The sequence below is a fragment of the Strigops habroptila genome, chromosome 11 (assembly GCF_004027225.2).
Source record: "Strigops habroptila isolate Jane chromosome 11, bStrHab1.2.pri, whole genome shotgun sequence".
Classification (NCBI taxonomy): Eukaryota; Metazoa; Chordata; class Aves; order Psittaciformes; family Psittacidae; genus Strigops; species Strigops habroptila.
In genome coordinates, this window is record NC_046360.1 from 2,725,743 (window position 1) to 2,745,176 (window position 19,434).

At 47.9% G+C, this 19,434-nt stretch overlaps 1 protein-coding gene across 1 annotated transcript in view; it reads right to left on the reverse strand.

Moving 5' to 3' along the window:
• The window catches only part of SETD1B (SET domain containing 1B, histone lysine methyltransferase), a 52,200-nt gene extending 35,933 nt beyond the window's left edge, over nt 1-16,267 (reverse strand). The window contains 6 exon segments of the mRNA XM_030500985.1: nt 6,949-8,127; nt 10,847-10,959; nt 14,124-14,394; nt 14,888-14,986; nt 15,416-15,570; nt 15,877-16,267. Coding sequence (XP_030356845.1) covers nt 6,949-8,127; nt 10,847-10,959; nt 14,124-14,394; nt 14,888-14,986; nt 15,416-15,570; nt 15,877-15,949 — 1,890 coding nt within the window. The 5' untranslated portion in view covers nt 15,950-16,267.
• Between the last annotated feature and the right edge of the window lie 3,167 nt (nt 16,268-19,434).

The following is a 19,434-nucleotide window of genomic DNA, read 5'->3' on the forward strand; positions in this document are numbered from 1 at the left end:
AACCAGTCTGGAATTCTACGATTTTCTCAATACTTTGTTTCTAGGAGCTGAAAAATTTTGAGCAATCTTTTGTCCTGATGAATGGGCACTTCCAAAAGCAAGCACTGCACTGTCATACTGAATCCTGAGACAGCAGTAACACTGGGGCAAAGGAGCCCTCGTGGGCAGGTACGTGATGCGCTGAGTTAACGAACTCACAGGTTTCGTTTTGAGTTTTGCCCCATCTTCACCAGAACAACCAAGCACCCAAAATGAAAATTACAATTAATAGAAGGGGGGTGGCAAAGTCATGGGACTGAAAATGGTGCATATGGAAAAAAAAAAAAACCCCATTCTACTGATGAACTGTATCTATTTAGAGGACTCCAGGAAAGGCAACAGCCAGCAGAAATTTGAATAAGCGCTCGTCTGTTCACTGCTCTGTGTCAGACACAGACACATATAGAACACAGCGGCTGCTCCATCTCCTTCAGAATCAGACCCAGAAATTAGTGCTGTGCTGGTGCCTGCCAGCACAATATGTTAACAGCAATTATTTTCTCAATATTTCTACTGATTACCTAACACACTGGCACATTTTCTCAGTGTCACTGCACGTTGCAACACACGCTGCCATCCACTAACTTGTCTGCATTCCCTTGGTCACTTTTCACAACCATCAGATGTGAAATGCAACCAGAATGATAATGGGTTGGAGAAACTGTGAGGGAAATGTGTCACTTCAACGGGAGGCTTCACAGGCTGTATTTAGGACATCTGAACATTCAATATCATCACTGCTAAAACCTGAGTGTTGAAAAGAATAGGAAGAACTGTGTAAGCAGCAAAGGGGAGATGCCCTGGGCTCTCTAACTGCAAATGGTGCAGAGCTCAGACTTGCAAATATTATTCTGCCATAAGCTATATGCTATGGTTAAACATTGTAATTTGGAGCTAAGTTTCCAGTGCAGCAGAGCATCTATAGATTACACAAACACAAAATAAGCAGTGCTCTACCTATTAACAAGCAATGCAATGATACATATCCCCTCCACCAGGAACAGAAAACATACAGAAAGTCACACTGGTGGCAAAACAGAGAATGAACTGAGCCGGTGGCAAGGGTATAATCTGCAACAGTGATTTACAAAAGGGAATGGCAATGTCATGTCTATGAGGTATGCAAAATGAAAAAGCCTCAAAGTCTTGGCCTGGTATGAGAGAGTGAAAGAACCACTCAGCCTCCCAACCACAGCCTGCTTTCTATTTTTCAGTTACACTCCAGAGCATTTCACCATTTCTAGCTCTGTTACCAACTACAGACATGTTCTCTCATTCTACAGTTGTCGTGTATCCAAAAATCCCAAACCATAAACAATTGAGTATTTCTCCATTTAGTTTCCCCCCCCTATTCCCATGAATATATACATCCAGGGCATCACCACGAACATAAGGTGTCTCCTATGCAATTCTGCTCTGAAAAAGTGACTTTAAAAACTGCTTCTGGGCTTGTTACCTCTCACTGCTTCCTCTACTGAACGCATTTGGCTGGTCAAGCCCTCTGCTCTGCTGACCACCAGCTCTGCAAGCACCCCAAGAAGCAAACTGCAGCCAAATACAGAAAGTCAAAAGCGAAACACAACTTGGGGAAAACAGACTTCTCTGCTTCATATAAATTTGCATAGAGGCAGCAGGTTGTCATGTGGAAAATGAATTGGATGTTCAAGAAAGCAGTCCCTGCCTGTGGTCTCCTAGTGTCAGCTCTGAAAAAAAGGTAAAATACTGAGCATTCCCACTGCTTCAGGAGCCAGGACATCCTTATGTTGGCCAGGTTATATGGGAACTGATCCTCAGCCCTGAGCACCCCTGGGAGAACATAATCCTGCCTCAGCGTGCTCCCTCCTCTGGTCACAGAGGCTGAACCAACCTCTGAGCTCTCAAAAGGGTGCAGTGTCATGTCATATTTAAATCCCCTTTTGAGGGATTTGTGTGCTGCTTTTTTCTGAACTTCAGCACTTAAACTCTGCAAGATCCCCTGAAGTCCCTGTGGCTTCTCACTCCTGCTGTGCATGGGTCAGGGAGAGCAGAACTGAAGCCACAGTTTAAGCAGCTTGCCCTCATTTTCATTTCACAGGTTTAGCGTGGCTGGTGGAACTCACATGTCAAACCACAGCAGCCATCCCAATCTTTGCTGCCTGGGCATTGGCTGGCTGCATTTCTGGAAATTCATGGTCATAATATATACCTTTTTTTGAGTTTCCATTAGGAACAGGTTCTGTCAGGCATGATGGCATTCACAGGAGCTCAGGAGGCAGGAAAATGTGAAAAAGTGTTTATGAGACTGGGCATAAATCACAATTCTCAGGGTTTTCTCCCCTCTTCTCTTAAAAAAAACACAGTCAGAGCTGCCATTCCCCACATCTACTCCCCCCATCTCCCTCCAGACATGATGAATCCCACTCTAGCTGTAAACTGGATCCCAGGTGTACCCATATATATTACACATACATAACAGCTACTTATGGGCATAAAGGCTCATGCACAGTTACTGTGGAAACGAAGGTATCACATTTCTTGGCTCTTAAGACTCTACCTTCTCAACCTCAGCGTGCATTTACCTTGAGTAAATCACTTCTGCACTCTCCAGCCCAGAAACATCCCTTAGGAGAGTGTGTTTGGGTTCATCCTTAGGAGGCTCCATCTAACCCACTGTCAGCGTCCCAGGAACCCCACACAAGCTATGGGTAGGAGCAGGGTACAGGAGGAGAGCATCCTTCTGCAGACAGAGACTGACTTGCTTCTGCACAGCACAGCTCCAAGGGGCATCAACCACTCCTGGGGTGACCACTGCAGGTAGTGCTGGCAGAGAAACTCCCCTGCAGCTCCTCTCACTGCCTGGCCAGCATCAGGGCACTGCTTTCTCTCATGACAGCTAAAGGTTGAACTTGGCTCTGCAGGAAAGGGGAATCATTTACCAGCTGCTGAAACACAGCCCAGTCTGGATGGGGATGTAGCAGCGTGGAGTGGCACAAGACAAAATGCAGTTTCTTGAAGAGAACGTCACCACATCCTGCTAAGGCTCCAGAGGGACAATGTGGGGACACTTGCACATAAATTTCTTCCAGCTCTGGCCACGACCACACAAGAACCCAAAAGATACTTCAATGCAAAGTGCAAATTCAGCCCAGATGTAATCCCAGGAACTACAGCAGAGCCCACTGTGGGGCTGAGCCTGACCCACCTCATCTATGTGTAAGCACAGCTCAGAAATGCCCCCTGGGTAACTGCTGCACACACACAGCTTGTCACAGGGATGCTGATGCTGTCCTGTAAGTAGCACCTCAGCATCCAGCACGGCATTAAAAACATTCACAACAGCCAAGTGAGACCCTGGGGTGACACTGTGCTGGTGACAGCAGTGGCTTTTGGAGGCTCTAGGGCTGCTGTGCACTGTGAGACTTCATTTGCTCCCCAAACCATTCGCTAAAACTCACAGCAAGCAGCAGCAGAACTGCTCTCACCTCATTCATCTCTCAGAATCTTCATGTTTTAGGATTCTCATTGGTGTTTTTAAGGCACCTCCTACCACAGTAACTAGGTGCTCAGCCAAACTACCAGGAAGACAGGAGTCTCTTGATCCCTCAATTAAAAGTACTTTTGTACATATAAATCTGGAAAAATACCATTGTCAGCCACACAATCTTCCTATTACACACTGGCTATGCACACAAACTAACACATTCGTAAGCTGAAACATGAAAGGCATCATCAATACACAACAACGTGACTTGTTACAATCCTGTCACCCTCCCCAGCACGCACAGGCAGGGCCTCTTCCTGTAACAAACCAAGCAAAAACAAGACCTGGCTCAAATGGGATGCCAGAAAGTCAAACTGTACTTATTTAACCTTTGCACTTCTGAAACAGCAAAGATCCTGTGAAAGTTACAGTTCTTTCCTTGTTACCTCTTAGGAACACAAGAAGGTAAGTTTGTACATTGTTACCCTCCACAATAATAATGCAGCTTCTTTCTTTCCTTGCCATCTTCTAGCTTCTTGAAAAAGCCCTCTCTGCCCTTCCTTCCTGGCTGGCAGGTTGTGCTGTTTGTCAGGGATCCCTTTTCTCCTCTTACCTCCTACTGCCCACATCCCGACCTGTTCCTCCTCTCGGCGCTCGGCCCTTGGCTAAGCTCAGCAGGACTTTCCCTGCAGACCACAACCACTGCTCTGACTGCGGGTGTTAGGCGTTGCAGGCAGACGCAGAGCCCTTCCTCTCCCACACCCAAGCTCCCTGCCAGGCTCTGGCTTAGGAGTATCGTATCGGATCTTGAAATCAAACTCAGGGTCTTGCATGATAAATCAGAGCAATTGGTGGGGCTTGGCTGTATCTCCTTTACCTATGGCAAGTGTGGGGTGATTGATGATTTGACAGCACTTCACCTATAGAACAAATGTTACCTTATTAGCAATCACTGACAAAAATTGTGCTTGTTTTCATTGGAAACAGGAGCAGCTCCTTGAAAAGCACCTTCTGTCTCAGGGAAAAACTTCCCTATGACTTTGCTGGCATCCTTCTGAATCCTGAGATTTTCCCAGCTGGAGCACCCGCCCAAAGAGAGCTGGCCTGGGGCTGCTCCAAGCCTTGAAGAGCCAAATATGAAGTAAATAAGAAGTTCGATCTCTCTGCCCTTTATTGCTTCCTCGTGATACTTTATGAGCCCTCCCTGCACTAATATATCATTTCTGCTCCCCACACCACAGAGTTCTGGACATATTTGGGTCTGCCTTCCCTCTGTTTTGATGGAGGATTCTCTGAAGGACTGAACGTTGAATAGTGGTATCACAATAGGCTGAAGCCAGAGGTTCAGCTTTCCAGCCCTTAGACAGACTCAATGCTCCTCTCTAACTCAGTTGGAAAGCTGCAGCTCGAATTTCAGCCTATGTTAAGTCACTGTTCAGCTCTGCTCCTTCAGCACGAGAGGGAAGCCAGGAGAGCCTCCTTCTAAAGCAAAAAACCAGGGGGGGAGAGGGGCGAGGGAAGGAAGCAAAAACACATGGAGATGGTTTTTTGTGCATCAGAAGGAGCAAGGAAAGGCACAGGCAACTTTTCAAACATGCCAGGATAGTTTAGTGTGATTTGTAACCAAGAGAAGGGCTGAATAAACAGCTCCAACAACAAACATCAAACTTTTTTAGGGGGAGGAGACAACTAAGGCAGCAATGACCTGCATGGAGACCCTGCTACCACCTTCTGCAGAGGATCAAGGCAATTGCATTGTTTTGTATCACAGAACCATCGATGTGAACTTCTGACACCAACATCTCATTAAGGGGAGACAAAGACTGAACATGGGCTTCAACATGAACATGTTGCTGCCTCACATCACAACCTACAAATGTAACACCCCAGCCAGTCCCTCAACACTGATGGAAAGTGCCTGATCCCACACACCACACTGGCATTCACCCGCCTTACTAAACATGCTCAGAATTGGCTTGCACAAGAGTAAAGTACAGCAGATACAAACCCAGAGTAGCAAGGAGATGAAAGATGCCTTTCTCACTTGTTTTAGGCAAACTAAGAGTATCCCTCTGAAGCCTGCAAGCCTGAGCTCAAGGAATCAAAACTCCATTCCTAATTAACACATCATCAGGCCCCACCAGCCAGAGACTTGCCTCCCAGGAGGAGATCCTGGGCCAGCCTACATGATGAATGAGGCCTCAAGCAGCTGAATTGTTTCAAAGGCTAAACTGGCAACTGCAAGGACAAGCAGGTTTGGAAAGGCATGTAGAAACAACAAAATATGCACTACAGTTACTGGGGTTTTGTTGTATTTAGCACCGAGCCCTGCACTCTGTTACTGCTGCAGCACTTTCCCTCCAGTTAAGCGCTCTGCAAAGCCCATAGCTACAGGAACAGCTCCTCCTCTCCTGAAATGCAGCCACTTTTCAGGTGGAAACCTCACCACGGCAGCCCACTGGAGGGAAACCCATTCTGCCAGCTCAACCCCAGCAAACTTGCACAAGTTCAATTTATCTGCCCCACCTGGGACATTTACCCAAGACCAGCCCTCTCGGAGGGCTGAGGTCCCCTTACTGCAGAGTTCTTGCACACCAGGGCCAGCCGTTCTGTTTCCCTGCATGACTCTTACAAAGAGTGAGGAGCCACAGTCTGGCATTTGCAAAGATCTGTATTTTGACTGTTCTTTGACACAGCAGAATAGCACTGACACGTCTACTGCAGCGATACTCACATTTGTTGCAACAGACCTCCCAAACAGACACACCGTGCAAGGTAATTTCTCCGTCTGCTGGCACCATTCCACACTGTTAAGCTCTCGCTGTCCCTTCAGCCACAAATGCCCCAGCAGAGGCAGCAAATTCTGCTCTATTATTGGAAGACTTTGTGGAGCACATCCCCCACAAGCCAACTACCTCCCCCTTTCAAGTGAGCAAAGTGAGTATTCAAACCCAGCAACTGTCTCCCGTTCAAACCAGATGGCATAAATAGCTGGAGAGCTATCAAACAAAGCCAGTATCAAACAAAGTACACATTCAATACTTCGGTGTAAGATGAAAGCCCCGTTAAGCAAGTGTGTGCACATTTACACACCCGTGCTCAGGGACCAAAGCAATGGCAGAAAGTGCTCCATTAACTCCTCTAGTGGCTTAAGTGTCTGTTGACACTCAGGACATTCACATAGCAGAAGCACTGGCCAAAGTTCTGTGGCTTGGGCAGTCCTTGAGCTCTCCTGATGCTATAAATTGCAGCAGGCTGCTATCAGCAACAAGGGAAGCTGGAGACCGGCAACTTGATTAAGACCATCACTTTGTGTCACTCATTCCAGCTGCCTTAAGAAAAAGGCTCTAGAAACACTATGCTCTACCACCACGACAAGTGCAATTCCCTGCCCTGTCCAGCTCTAGGGATACACGTGGAGCTTCAGAACTCAGCTGCAGCTCACTTACCTCGTCCATTTTTTCTGACGTTGGAGTCTGGTCACCAGGCACCATTTCTTTAGCCTCCGAGGTCTCAAGTTTGGAGGTCCTGCTCAGCTGATCAATGGGAGTCATGCTGGCCTCCGATGTCCCCCGGGAATTCTGACTCAAGGAAGCTGTCCCAGGGATGGGCTCATCGTCGTCAGAGTCAGGCAACGGCGTGGGGCTTATGTCCTCCAGGCCTGTGCTGGAAGGGCGCGAGGAAGGTGTCTGACCTCTGTAACCGGGCTGAGAGTTCGAACCGTACATTGGGATGGGAGAGAGCTGGGAAGAAGAGGAGGAAATGGGGCTACCTTCCATTCGGATCTCGTTATCTGAGTCATGCTCATTAAGAAAGGGTAACTTTGTTCTCTGCTCTTTTAAGAGCATCTCAATCCTTGAGTCTAAACTGTTATGCTGCATTTCCGACTCCATGGTGGGGGTGCCAGGGGTCTCGCTTCTCTCTGGGGTCTGAGAGAAGGATACTGTGCTCGGTTCAGGAGCAGAGTTCGATTCGGGCAAGGGCGGAGGAGGCTCCTCCTGTTTCTCCTTCACTGGGACAAAATCGATGTTAGGGGCAGCGCTGCTTTCCACAACCATCTCAGTGGGAGGTGGTGCAGGTCTTCGGTACTCTGCTTCCCGGGAAGTTTGGGGAAACGGCTGCTCATCAGCTTGGGGAAACACAGCTGGTGCTTGGTAGGGAGAGAAGGCAGATTTGTAGCTCGAAGAACTAGAGTGGCTCAGGGGAGGAGTGTGAGAGAACTGAACTGGCTCCGGCTGATGGGATTTGTAAGTACTAAACTGATGCTCCGTCCCTCGGAAAACACCCGCTGAGTTATGGACATAGTGATGTCCCGGCCGACGGTTGTAGGCATCCGTAAATTTAGTTTCGTGTCTCCTGGGTTTGTACCCACTGTCCTGCCCAAAGTGGTACACGGGTGTTGTCTGACGACTAGAATAGGTGGAGTCCTGGGAAAACGGCGTCCCTAACCGTGGGGTGTGAGGTGTTCCTTGGGACTGGGGGGTAAACTGGCTGTAGGAGTTCGGGGTGTCTTGCCGACAGCTGGAATAGGCTGTGTCATGGGAAAACGGGGTGCTGCTGTTGGGGGTGACAGAGGATCCCGCAGAGGACAGGTTACTGTCTTTCAGGCGCTTCAAGGAATCCGTCAACTAGAAAAACAGAAGAGAGAAAAGCACCTAAACACACACTTTTTAAAAGGTATTTGTCTAATCCGTTTGGTTTTCAGAGGGGTTGAGCACACAGGAGTTTGCATTGATTTCCATGGCAAAATAAAACAGGTTACAGCATCCCTGAAAACACAAACCATTATCCATTATTGACAGTTCCCTCGGATTTGAAAGGCAAGCGAAGAGGAACTTGTCTATAGGAGGAGGAAGAAGAAAGCAGACACAACAGTATTCCTTATGAGCTATACCTAAGAGCAGCAGCTGAACAAGAGACTTGCACAATACTTTCAGCTAAACGTTTCATTTTCAGCTGTATGAGGCTTGTCTAAATTGCAAACAGGAAAGATAATTAAGAGAATTCTGAGCTATGAAATTATCAATTTATCTTTTTCAATGCAAACAAATCAAAACCTACAAACCAGCAAACTGCAACCAGACCTAAGCCGCAGGGCTTTGTGTTGGTCCAGCTGAGGGAGCTGAGCCACCACCCCCTCTACCGAACGTTCATCTCTAACAAGAAGGGAGAAGGCTACAGGTATAAAAGGCACAGAAAGTTCTCTACAGCCAGAAACACCTTTTTAAACCCCTTCCCAAAGACAAATGCTGAAGTAGAGCCCTACTGACCATGGCATTTGAAACTGAAACCCTACAAGGCTACAGAGCAGCCAAGTAACCGCTCTGCAACTCACTTTGTAGGCACATTCAGGGGGTTTCTAAGAGCAGCCCTGCTCCAACTCAGGCTCTGCTGAGTCATAACAGTGCCACTCTAATGATCAGCACCACAATCAACGTTCCACAATGCAAAACAAGAGCTCAGTGAGAATCCACCTGGTAGCAAAAGGCAGGACTGAGTTCCAAATCCCCAAAAGCATACCAGGACAGTGAACTGGTGAGACTACAAGCTGGCTGCAACTCTCCCAAGCACAGGTGGCTAGAGAGAGCCTTAAAATTACCTGCTTGTAACACACCAGCTTGACCAAAGTCAAGCTGAGCTCTCTTCCCTGCCTGCTACACTCACCACATCTCACCCACTCAATAGTGTGGACTTGTGTGACCCCCTCGAGATCACAACCACATGGACATCAGGGAATTTTCTTCCTCAACTGTTCTAAAACCCACAGAATGAGTCAAGAACCAGCCACGTGCTTCCTGCTAAAATCCACATCTCTGCACCTTTGGTGTAGATATGATGTGGATTGTTTTTCAGTGGGGTTTGGATATGGTCTGCAGGCAGGGATTGTGGCTCACAACTGTCAGGTCTTTGTTGCTCTGCAGGAGGGAGAAAGCGAATGTCAGGAGTATTTTACTAAACTACAATAGCAAACAAGTTCGTTGGCAGATTCTAGTGACAAGAACATGATGCAAACAGTTAAAAGTTCCCCACAAAGCAATAAATTTTGATGGTAATTGGGAAAAAAAAAAATCAATTCAGGATAATAATATAATACATGAACACAAGATCTAGAGAAACAATCTTAAAGACAATTACAGCAGGGACTGCTTTGGGGGATACCATCAATTTTTGCTGTTAACCCTGAAAAAGGAGTAAGAACAAATCTGGGCATTTTCATTTGAGACGTGTAACCAGCAGAAATGAAAAGCCAGGCGCTGCTCATAGCAGGAAAATCATTACTTGCCTCCCTCCTGCCTTCAAAAACACCTTGCTAGGAGGTAAGGAAGAATCAGCCTCTTTATGATTCTCTTAAAAGGATACTGGTGTTTTGCCTTGTTGCTGGTGGGGTAGTTGGTGGGAGAAGAGAATTTTATTATTTTTCAGATCAATGGGATTTTCACACTCAATGTACAGCTCTCACCTGCCCTCAAAACATCTGATCAGGGAATTAATGAAATTATGGCATTGTAAAAACTCGTAAGAATGCAGAGAAGTAGGAAGAAGGGAAAAAAAAAAAAAGAGAAATCTGCCAAATCTCTTTCAAATTTGATGCCTTAAAGTGAGTTCCTAAGCCACAATCAGGAGCCAAGGTACACTTAGACAAGCCAAGAAGGCTGACGACTTCACACAAACAGGCTTCACCTCCCCCTCGTCCTCTCATCCCAGTGGATTTTGCAAGGGAGCAGGTAAGTGTAAATGCCGTTCAGAGAATCGTACCCTAGATATCAAGGGACCCCTGGAATCCCTCAGGAATTCCATCCACTGCTTTTGTTAGCAGCTGATTCCAGTGACTAATTAAGATTCTGGAAAATTGATGCCACTATTCAAGAGCAGACACATTCTATCATTCAGCCTTTAAGCAAGGCTGAAGAACGTACGCGCTAAGGATTACACACTGCAGACACTTGGCCAAATGTACCACTGTAAATCATTCCCCCTGACTTCAAGGGAATAACCTCATCTCAGGGACAGACCCAATCCAGTCCTAACTGCAGGAATTTCTAATGTTAATAGGGCACATACTGTCAGTTCTACAAGCATTTTTCACTCAAAGACAAAAAGCACTTACCATGCTATGCAGACACCAGCATAGAGATTAGCCACATGCACTGCATTCACAGAGTTACATTTGCTATGGCAATTAGAAGCAAGTTATATTTAAAGTTAATTAGTAACATCCACTGAAACTATGGCAAGACAAAAAAAAACAAAGAGAAGCTAAATTAAAAGTGTCAAAATGCTCACGTTAATGATGCATGTTTGGAATTTTCTGGAGAGTTATTCTTAAAACCAAACACGCAGACATACCTGGAGAGTCTCATTCACAGTTGGCGACACGTCCTGTTCGGTGCCCACAGGGAGGGTCTGAGGAGTGTAAAGACCATTAACGAGCAGCTCATAGAACCTCATGCGGGTTTCACCTGCACGGACCACAATGGAAGAGTTGATTATAACCAGAAATAACACAGCCCACGTAAAAAGACAGATTCTTGACACCCACAAGACCCTGCTACCACTCCCAGCCCGCTGCATCCATGCAACAGAGGAGCAGGCATCACCTCTGAGGCTCGCAGGGATCAGTTTTAAATAATCTGCTGGGCAAGTGAAGTCAGACACTCCCTTTCCCAGCCAAGGCAAGGAGGTTTCTAAATCCCTTTTCCTCTTCTCAGCCTGCTTGGCAGCGCTCTCTTCACCATGCTTTCTGCAGAGCAGCAGTTTCCCTCTTCTCCAAAGTGCCAAGCAAATAGCTTGCAGATTTGAGAAGTGAAACTCTCACTCAAGGGACAAGCCTCTGCCAACACCCAGAGCCACTTCAGAAAGCTCTCCCAACACACCTTGCTAGTAGAAACTGGCTGTAACTAATGCAAACACAATGCCTGGGAATGCCAAGGACAGAACCGTTAACGCTGCTTTTCCAAAAAGACACCAACGAACCCTTTCTTTTTTTCCCCTCGTTTAAGGTGTGCTCAGTGGCATAATTCAAAGGGTAAGAGCCAGAGAAGCAAACTGTCCCACATACTGTTACTGAGCATTAGCCCTTTCACTCCTAAATTCTACAAAGACCCAGTGTCTTAATATTCCCACAAAACCCCAATCCTACCGATTTTCAGTCTGCAAGAAATCTGTCATCGGCTTCAAAGGCAACAGAATCAGACCCTGAAACTGTATGAATTTTGCTCTTAAAGAATACATAGAAAAATGGACAGATCCAGCACCTGAGCCCAGAAAATTAATTCAGGCAAGCTCTGCTCTTAAACAGGACTACTTTCATGAGGAATTCCTGCAGGATCAAACCCCAAACTGCCTGTGAATCACGCAGTACAATTTCAAAGCAAGGCACCCTTTAGCACGATTCTCCAGACTGGAAAAGGCTCATTTATCATTTATCTGGAATAAATGCTGCAGATGAGGTTATTTGGGTATCAAATCTCATTTCACAAAGCCTTGAGCCACATGCGCAACTATGTAAACTGCTTTAGTTCAACTGCAAACTTCAGTCATGACAAAATAGATCTCTTCACTGCAAGATCTTGAAGAGATGCTTCAAATACTGTGCTTGAACTATTAACACACACAACCCCCACATACAAGTACAATGCCAGGGATATAGAAGTGTTAAGCTTCCTTTAAAACTTGTTTTTAAATAAACACAAAGTAATTGTTAGAAAGATAGAAAGTTTCTTCCTGGATCCCCAACATAATGCAACAGAAGTTACAATTTCATTTTTAAAGAGGTTTATGACTGTGAAATGAGTCCTATCTATTTCTCTAAGGACAGATAATTATTGTGTCCATTTTACAGATGAATAAACTGAGACAGAGAAGTTGCTTTAAACTAGCCTGTCTTGTATGAAGAGGCTGGATTTATCACTTCCAAATTCCAGCCCTGTGCTCTGGCCAGACAGATAAAAAGACATATTCACTCCAAATATCTATTTGCTACACTATGAAAATCAGGTTTTTAACCAACCTTTCGTTCTCCTGAAAAACTGAATACTAGAAAGATATGTTGAAAACTCTACAGTATCTATTTTAAGAACGTCCTAACCTGCTAATGCTATATTAGGAATAACATTTTTACATGATTCTGACAGATTATAGCTCACTGACAGGCTTACTCTTTTAGAATGAAAGAGATGCAAGTGGAAAAAAATACATTAGAAGCATAGAGCTGGCAAACAAAAATGCAATTCAAAACTAAGACTTCAATGTTTTCTCCCAAGAAACAGAAGCATAAAAGCCCCTCATTTCCCTGGCGTGCAGCTAACTTTCCTGAACAGCTGCCTGCTCAAGACTTGCAGAGTAGTTTATCAACGGAGGAGAAGTAGGAATGTTGTACAATCAGCTTCTTTAAAACGCCTCTCATTAAGATGTGCACCACTTACGAGCCTGCTTTAGCTTCTGTTATTAAACCTACAAATGGTTAATTTGTTCTTAAATGTAATTTTTACCTTCAAAGTAAGCAGGGGAAGGAGCCTGACTGTAAAAATTAATGATACTAGAATTTCAAAGTACACAGATGTAAGGGTCAAGCTTAACTCACAATAGAAAATATTATACTACTGCTATGGCTTTTCTCTAACAGTGACCAGTAATGTCAATAAACATCCTACTGTGCCCTCTTACTACATGTGGCACACCAAGTGCTGTATAGGTGGTGCACTAAATCGTTGCAACCTTTTAATATCAGAACAAAAACATCAGCATTTTTAAGAAAACGTTGTTAACAACATCCTCTTTGCAAGGAAGAGTGCAGCTAGTCAGTTTTAAACTAGAAATGCCATGTTTGGCATGAAGAAGTATAAGCAGCAACTGACTTACACCTCCTCAGATTTAGAAATTTACTAAAAATTAGGCATATTTTAGCAACGTCCTTCACTGACACACTTGGAGAAAAGAGAAGAAGACAAAGCAGTGAAATGCAGTGCTTCCAGAAACTTTATTGGGCTTCCTGAGGCTCGGGGCTGGAGCTGAGGGTTGGTTACCTCCGGGACTGGGAGCTCCTGTCGCTTTAAGAGACGGTCTCACACTTACACACTCGCACACACTGACAAGTGCTGTGTGTGCACTCTTTTGCTGCCAGCCTCCAGTTTGCTGCTAAGTATCAATGAAATGCCAGGCACGCAGAGGACAGCACCCAGCCCTGCTGCTGCCAAGAGAATCCACACATTTGGGTCCAAGGAACCTCCAAGGTTTGGCCAAAAATTCCAAGTTTGCAAAAAAGCAGGTGCCACGGGGTCCGGCAGCCCTGAGAGGTGGTTGAGCAGGGTAAGGCTGGGACATGGAGATGGGGGGCACGGGAGGCCTCCGAGGGCAAGGGACAGGCAGGGGACAGGCAGGGGATGGGCAGGGGACGGGCAGGATGGCAGCATTTTGCAAATTACAGGGCTGTCTCCTAGCAACAGACAACACATTTGGCTCCACGTGACTTGCAAAGGCCCCAGAAACCAGACCCGCTCCGGGGGACAGCAGCACTCCCTTCGGCTTGGTAACCACAAGACCCTCATCACCTCTCGTTTTAGGAGAGGGACAGGCAGCATCACCCCAAACCACAAACACCTGAGGCAGAAATGTGCCCCCTCACCTTTTGTATCCAGCTCCACATGGATGATGTTGCCCATGACAGAGGTGTTGTGAAGGTGCTGGACAGCCTCCCGGGCCCCTTTGACAGTGGCAAAGATCACTTTGGCAATGCCCAAGTGCTTCTTGTTCTTGGGGTTGTAGAGAATCTCCACCTCCTCCACTTCACCGTATTTCTTGCACATGTCGGTCAGGAAGTTTTCGCGGATGTTGTCGTTCAGCTTGGCAAAGGTGACCTGCTTGGGGGGCACTGGCCCCACGTAAAACTCATCAATCTGGAAACAGGCACAAGGTGGGGGGGGGGGGGTGATAATAATTCTCGTTAATGGGCATGGGGGAGGTTAATGGGAGGGAGAGGGTTAAAGTATCCTGCAAACTTTGGGGAAAGAAAACTGCCTCCAAGGATCTGGGATGAACCCGGAGCTGAGCGGAGACTCTGCTGCTGCAGCCATTCATTGAAACCGGGGCCTTTTTGGGCAACAAATATGTGTTTTGAGCAGCGCTGTCAGCAGAGAGCCCCCCTCCGCTGCCCCCTGCCCGAGGAGCCCCCCAAGACACAGCTCCAACACCTTCAAGTGATCTCGCCAGACAGCTGCATTGATTCCTCCTTATCTTTATAGAAAACGATTACTGTTAAACAGTTTGCCAAATAACAATGTTACTAGGAGTATGACTGTCATTTAAACGGTCCACTAAACTATGTGGAACTGAGGCTTCACTCCCAGATAAACAGGAACGCAGACCTAAACCCAAAAGTCAGGGCTGTACCTTGAATTTGGGGACAGACAGCTCCAACTCCTTAGTTTTGGTCCATATTCGCCCTATTCTGGGATCCCTGACACAATCCACAGGAGCGATTCCCGAGTTCTAGGAGGAGGAGAGAAAGCACAAAACCAGCAATAGCAGGGCTTGAAATTGAAGATACAAATGCAAGATAAAAAATAAACCCCAAGGAAGCCCGGGCTGTCTCGGGGGAAAGGGGAAAGCACACGTACACACACATACACACACGTGTCAAACTGCAATACTGCTGGGAAAAGCACACAGATTGGAAACACGGCAATAAAGCCGCAGGTTTGGGCTCCTGACAGTTGAATACACAGTGTCAGGTGGCGGTAACTTTGGTGGCTGTGTCTGTCCCCCCCAAATCCCCCTCCCATACATATGAGCTACAGCAGGGGTTACCATGACCCGGAGGGACCCCCCAGGCCCCCAAAACACCGGTAAGACAGAGGAAAGGGAAGGGTGAGGGGGGGGCACAACACAATGGGGGAAACCCACGACCCCCCCACTCACAGGCATGCTGAAATGTTGCCCATCGTAACGGTAGAGTTTGTGCTGTCCTTTTTTCAGAGCCGGGTCAATAATCAACTTGTAACTTCTCCAATGGTGATTTCTTTTCTCGACAGAAGTGCTGGCTTGCGTGCTGTTCTCCATTCCGTTGATCCAACCTGGACGCGGGGGGGGGGGGAAGAAGGGGGAAGAAGGGGAAGGGGGGAGAAAAAACATACGGAAAAACATAAAGTTAAAAAAAAAATATATTCAACAAAGACCTCTTCGTTGTTGGGTTTTTTTTAAACGAGCCGCCCGCTCTACACACCCAGGCAGGGAGGAAATCCACCGCGAAGCGAGCTCTAAAATGGGGGAATTGCCAGCCGGGTCCCCCCTCCACCCCAGCCAGACAAGAGGCAGAGAGGGAGGAGGAGAGAGGAGGAGGAGGAGAGGGGGAAAAAAAAAAAAAAAAGACCCAATCTCACTTGAACTCTGCTTTTTGCCATGATCTTCAGGGTGCTTGGCTTTTTCCCCCGCCTTGATCTCTCGGAAAGACATCGCGCTCGGCGGCCGATCGTCTCCGGCGGCGAAAGGCGAGCTCCCGTCTCACATGGGGCCGGTTACCGGCGCGGGCTGGCCGCCAGGCTCCTGCCTCCCGTTTTCGCGAGCCACCACATATTGTGTGTGCTCGCTGCTGGCGGCGGCGGCCTCCCACAATCCACCGCTGCGAGCGCCGCGAACGCCTAACCGCCCTCCGCCGCCTGCACATTCACGGCGGCCGCGCCGCGCAGCCCCCGGCCCGCGGCCGTTCCCCGCCGCCCCGCCGCCGCCGCGCACCGCCGCATGGGCCGCCGCCGGGATGGGTTGATTTTTTTTCTCTCCCCGCCCCGGGGTTAATGGCGTGCGGGGGGGCGAGTGGAATCTGCCCGCTGCATTTACCTTAGCGCAAACTGTTTCTAAACAAGATGGACCTATAGGTGGGACAAGTTATTTTTTTTTTTAAGGGAAGACTTCACCGAGCCCGGGCCGGGCGGAGCGCGCCGCCCCGCTGCGGCGGGGAGAAGGGGGGGGATAGCGGCAGAGGGGGGGAAGCGCTGCCGTTCGGCGGCACACGGGTAGGGACAGAGGTAAAGAAGGGGGAGCAGTTTTGCTTATTAAAGGTCCGTGCCCGGCGGCAGCCAATCAGCGGGGAGCTTCCATTTTGTTTTCGGTATTAAAGGCCGGGCGGCGCGGTTCCCCCCGCCGCTCACCGGGGCGCGGAGCACGGGCGGTGCGTGGTGCGCGGCTGCACACTCGGTCCTGCGGGGTCCGCGGCGAGCAGCTCCGGGCCGGGAGCTGGGTAATTGGTTGTTGTAAAGGCAGCGGGGCGGCCGCAGCCAATGGGCGCGCAGCTTCCATGGGGCTTGAGTTATTAGACGGCGGTGTTAACGCCATCCTTCAGCAGACGGCTGAGGAGAGGCCGCGAGAGCCGGCCGCCATTTTTCTGCAGTGGAGCGAAATGGCCAACTGGGCTTTTCCTTTGTTCCTTAAACGGGGGATCCGCCATGTGAATGAATGCACACCGGCCACTCGCGGGGAGCGCTCGGGGTGGTGGTAATGTCTGGCACCATGCTAGAGGACTCACTGAAGAAGGAAGACTTTCAAAAAAATAACACCACAAATCCAAAAAAAAAAAAAAAACCAAAAAACTTAAAAAACAAATGCGGATTTTATTTTTTTTTTTTTGTTTGGGTTTTGGTTTTTTTTCCCCTTATGGTTCGGGATCCATCTTGTGTAACTAGGTCACGGCACACCCTATGTCAGCAGTTAGCAATTGCGAATGCCAAAATAAGTAAATACATTCTTATTTTTGTTACGGTTGTTTTGGGGTTTTTTAAGCTTTATACAGCTCTCTAATGCCTGAACAATAAATTGTAGAGAGTATTTCCTGTGTTAAACACTCGGTTCCTGGCCATTTTTATTAACTCCTTTGGTGCTTATAAGGTAATGTTTTAAATCCAGGCATAGGAATAGTGAATTCTGGAAAAAAAAAAAAGGGGGGGCAATTTTGCTATGATAAGCTTTTTCCTTTGTTTCCTCTTACGTTGTAAGTACCCAATCCATTCTGTCCTTGCTAAGTGTAGTTTTCATGTTAATGTTACCGAAGTGTTCCTTATTGCTAAGCGTTCATTTGCATGTCTTATGTTCTCTGTTTGCTAATCTAAACCAATTTATGCTTTTTGAACTATTCTACTCTTAAGTCGAGCAAAATACCTAGCTAAGATACGCTTAAAAGTCATTTACAACCAGCAAACGTTAACCAGGTGTTCTCACACTTAACATGTGCAGCGTAAAACTACGAAGGGGAATATTTTTAGTGTCTGCGTGCTCTGTGGAAAAACACTGAACGTCCTTTTTATGTACAGAGTAAATCTGCCACAGGAAGGTAGATTTAAGCCTCGAGTAAGAGTCCTCGCTGCGTATGGTCAGTCAACAGAGCTGGACAACTTTTTCTATTGGCTTTTTTTCCTCCTTTTTTGATGCTAGACCACTGCCACACAAAGATCCGTAACTATCTTAACAGGATCCGCGTTGACTTGCGAACTTACAGGACAAGTGGTGATACAGATCATATATATTTATAGCCGTTATTTTAAAAAAGCATAACAACTTCACCTTCAGAGCTGCTTTCAACTATGGTGCGCGGGTAAGTAAACCCTTTTGCCCTTGCAGAGGAACATATAGCCCAGGCCTGTGCAGCTAACGTTATTGTCCTGGGCGGAAAGATCCTAATGGTCGTCTGTATGAGCGGTGGCGATCTCCTTCTCCTCAGATACATCTAACAGCGTCTCTGAAAGGTCTATTTTCAGGGAGGGATTTCTTTTTCTGCATAAAGCGCTTGGTCGTCCGCAGCCCTGGGGTGTTTGTTTTGGTGAATCCATTGCAGGCATTATGTGGCTGTTCAACTGAACACACAAAAACGCAATAAAAGTCTGCCTGCGAACAGGAAGATGTTACTGAAGTTGATTTCTAAGAAGGCGAAACGGCGGTGGTGGTGGTGGTAGGGATCCCTTAACATGTTTTATCCGTCTAATTACAGAAGCTTGACCAAAAAAAAAAGAGGCAACAAAATGGGTGTGGGGGGGTGTTTTTCAAGACGGTGAGTCTTAATGGCGGATGTCTCACTAAAAAGCACTGTAAAAATCCTTCATACCGAGAGGCAGTGACTTGGAGAGAGGGGGGAAAAGAAGGAGGTCTGGAAGTAAATCCGAAATGAGGGAGTTTCCTTCCAAGTGAGGGACCCTTTGCAGCCTGAGTTTTACAGTTGGAGAGCCGTGACGCAGTTGATATTCACAGCAGTTGTGCTTTAGTGCAGCCACCCAGCCCATGCAATGGCCTCCCCGCCGAAGTCTGATGGGTTTATTATGTGAAAGCCTGCGGAAGCACCGTGTCCCGGGCGCCGGGAGGGGCGGCTGGCGGCGGGCAGGGCGCTCCCGGTTGCGCTCCATGTTGTGTGAGAGTAGCCGCCATCATGGCTTCTCCTTCAGCGCCGCGTTCTCCTCAGCGCTGGGGCGGCGGCGAGGCGGGCTCTCCCCCACTGCCTGGCGGCGCTTCGCGTCCCGATCACTGCAGGGAAATGGTCTCTTTCTTTCCCCCCTTTTTCTCCCCTTTCCCTCCCCCTTCCCCTATCGCTTTGTGAGGGGATGTGGAAGGCGAAGCCGAGGAGGGAGCGGGGCGCTTGGCTGCTTTTTCTCCCTTCGGCTGCCGCGCACAACATGGCCGCGCCGGGAAGCGCCCTGCAGCAGCGAGAGGCGGCGGGGCTGGCGGCGCTCCAGCCCGGCCGGGGAAGGGAGGGCCGCGCGGGGAGGACAAAGGCAGCTCGCATAATGGAGGCGAAGCCCTGGGTGCCTATAAATAACGCCGCCCGCCCCTCGCCTTCCTCCCTTCCCCCAGCCGCAGCCTCCCGCTTGCTTTTGTGAATACCAAAAGATTAAAGTAGCCTAATGCGGGGGGCTGGGAGGGGGGGTGGGAGAAGAATAAGAGGAACAAACAGCCCCCCCTCC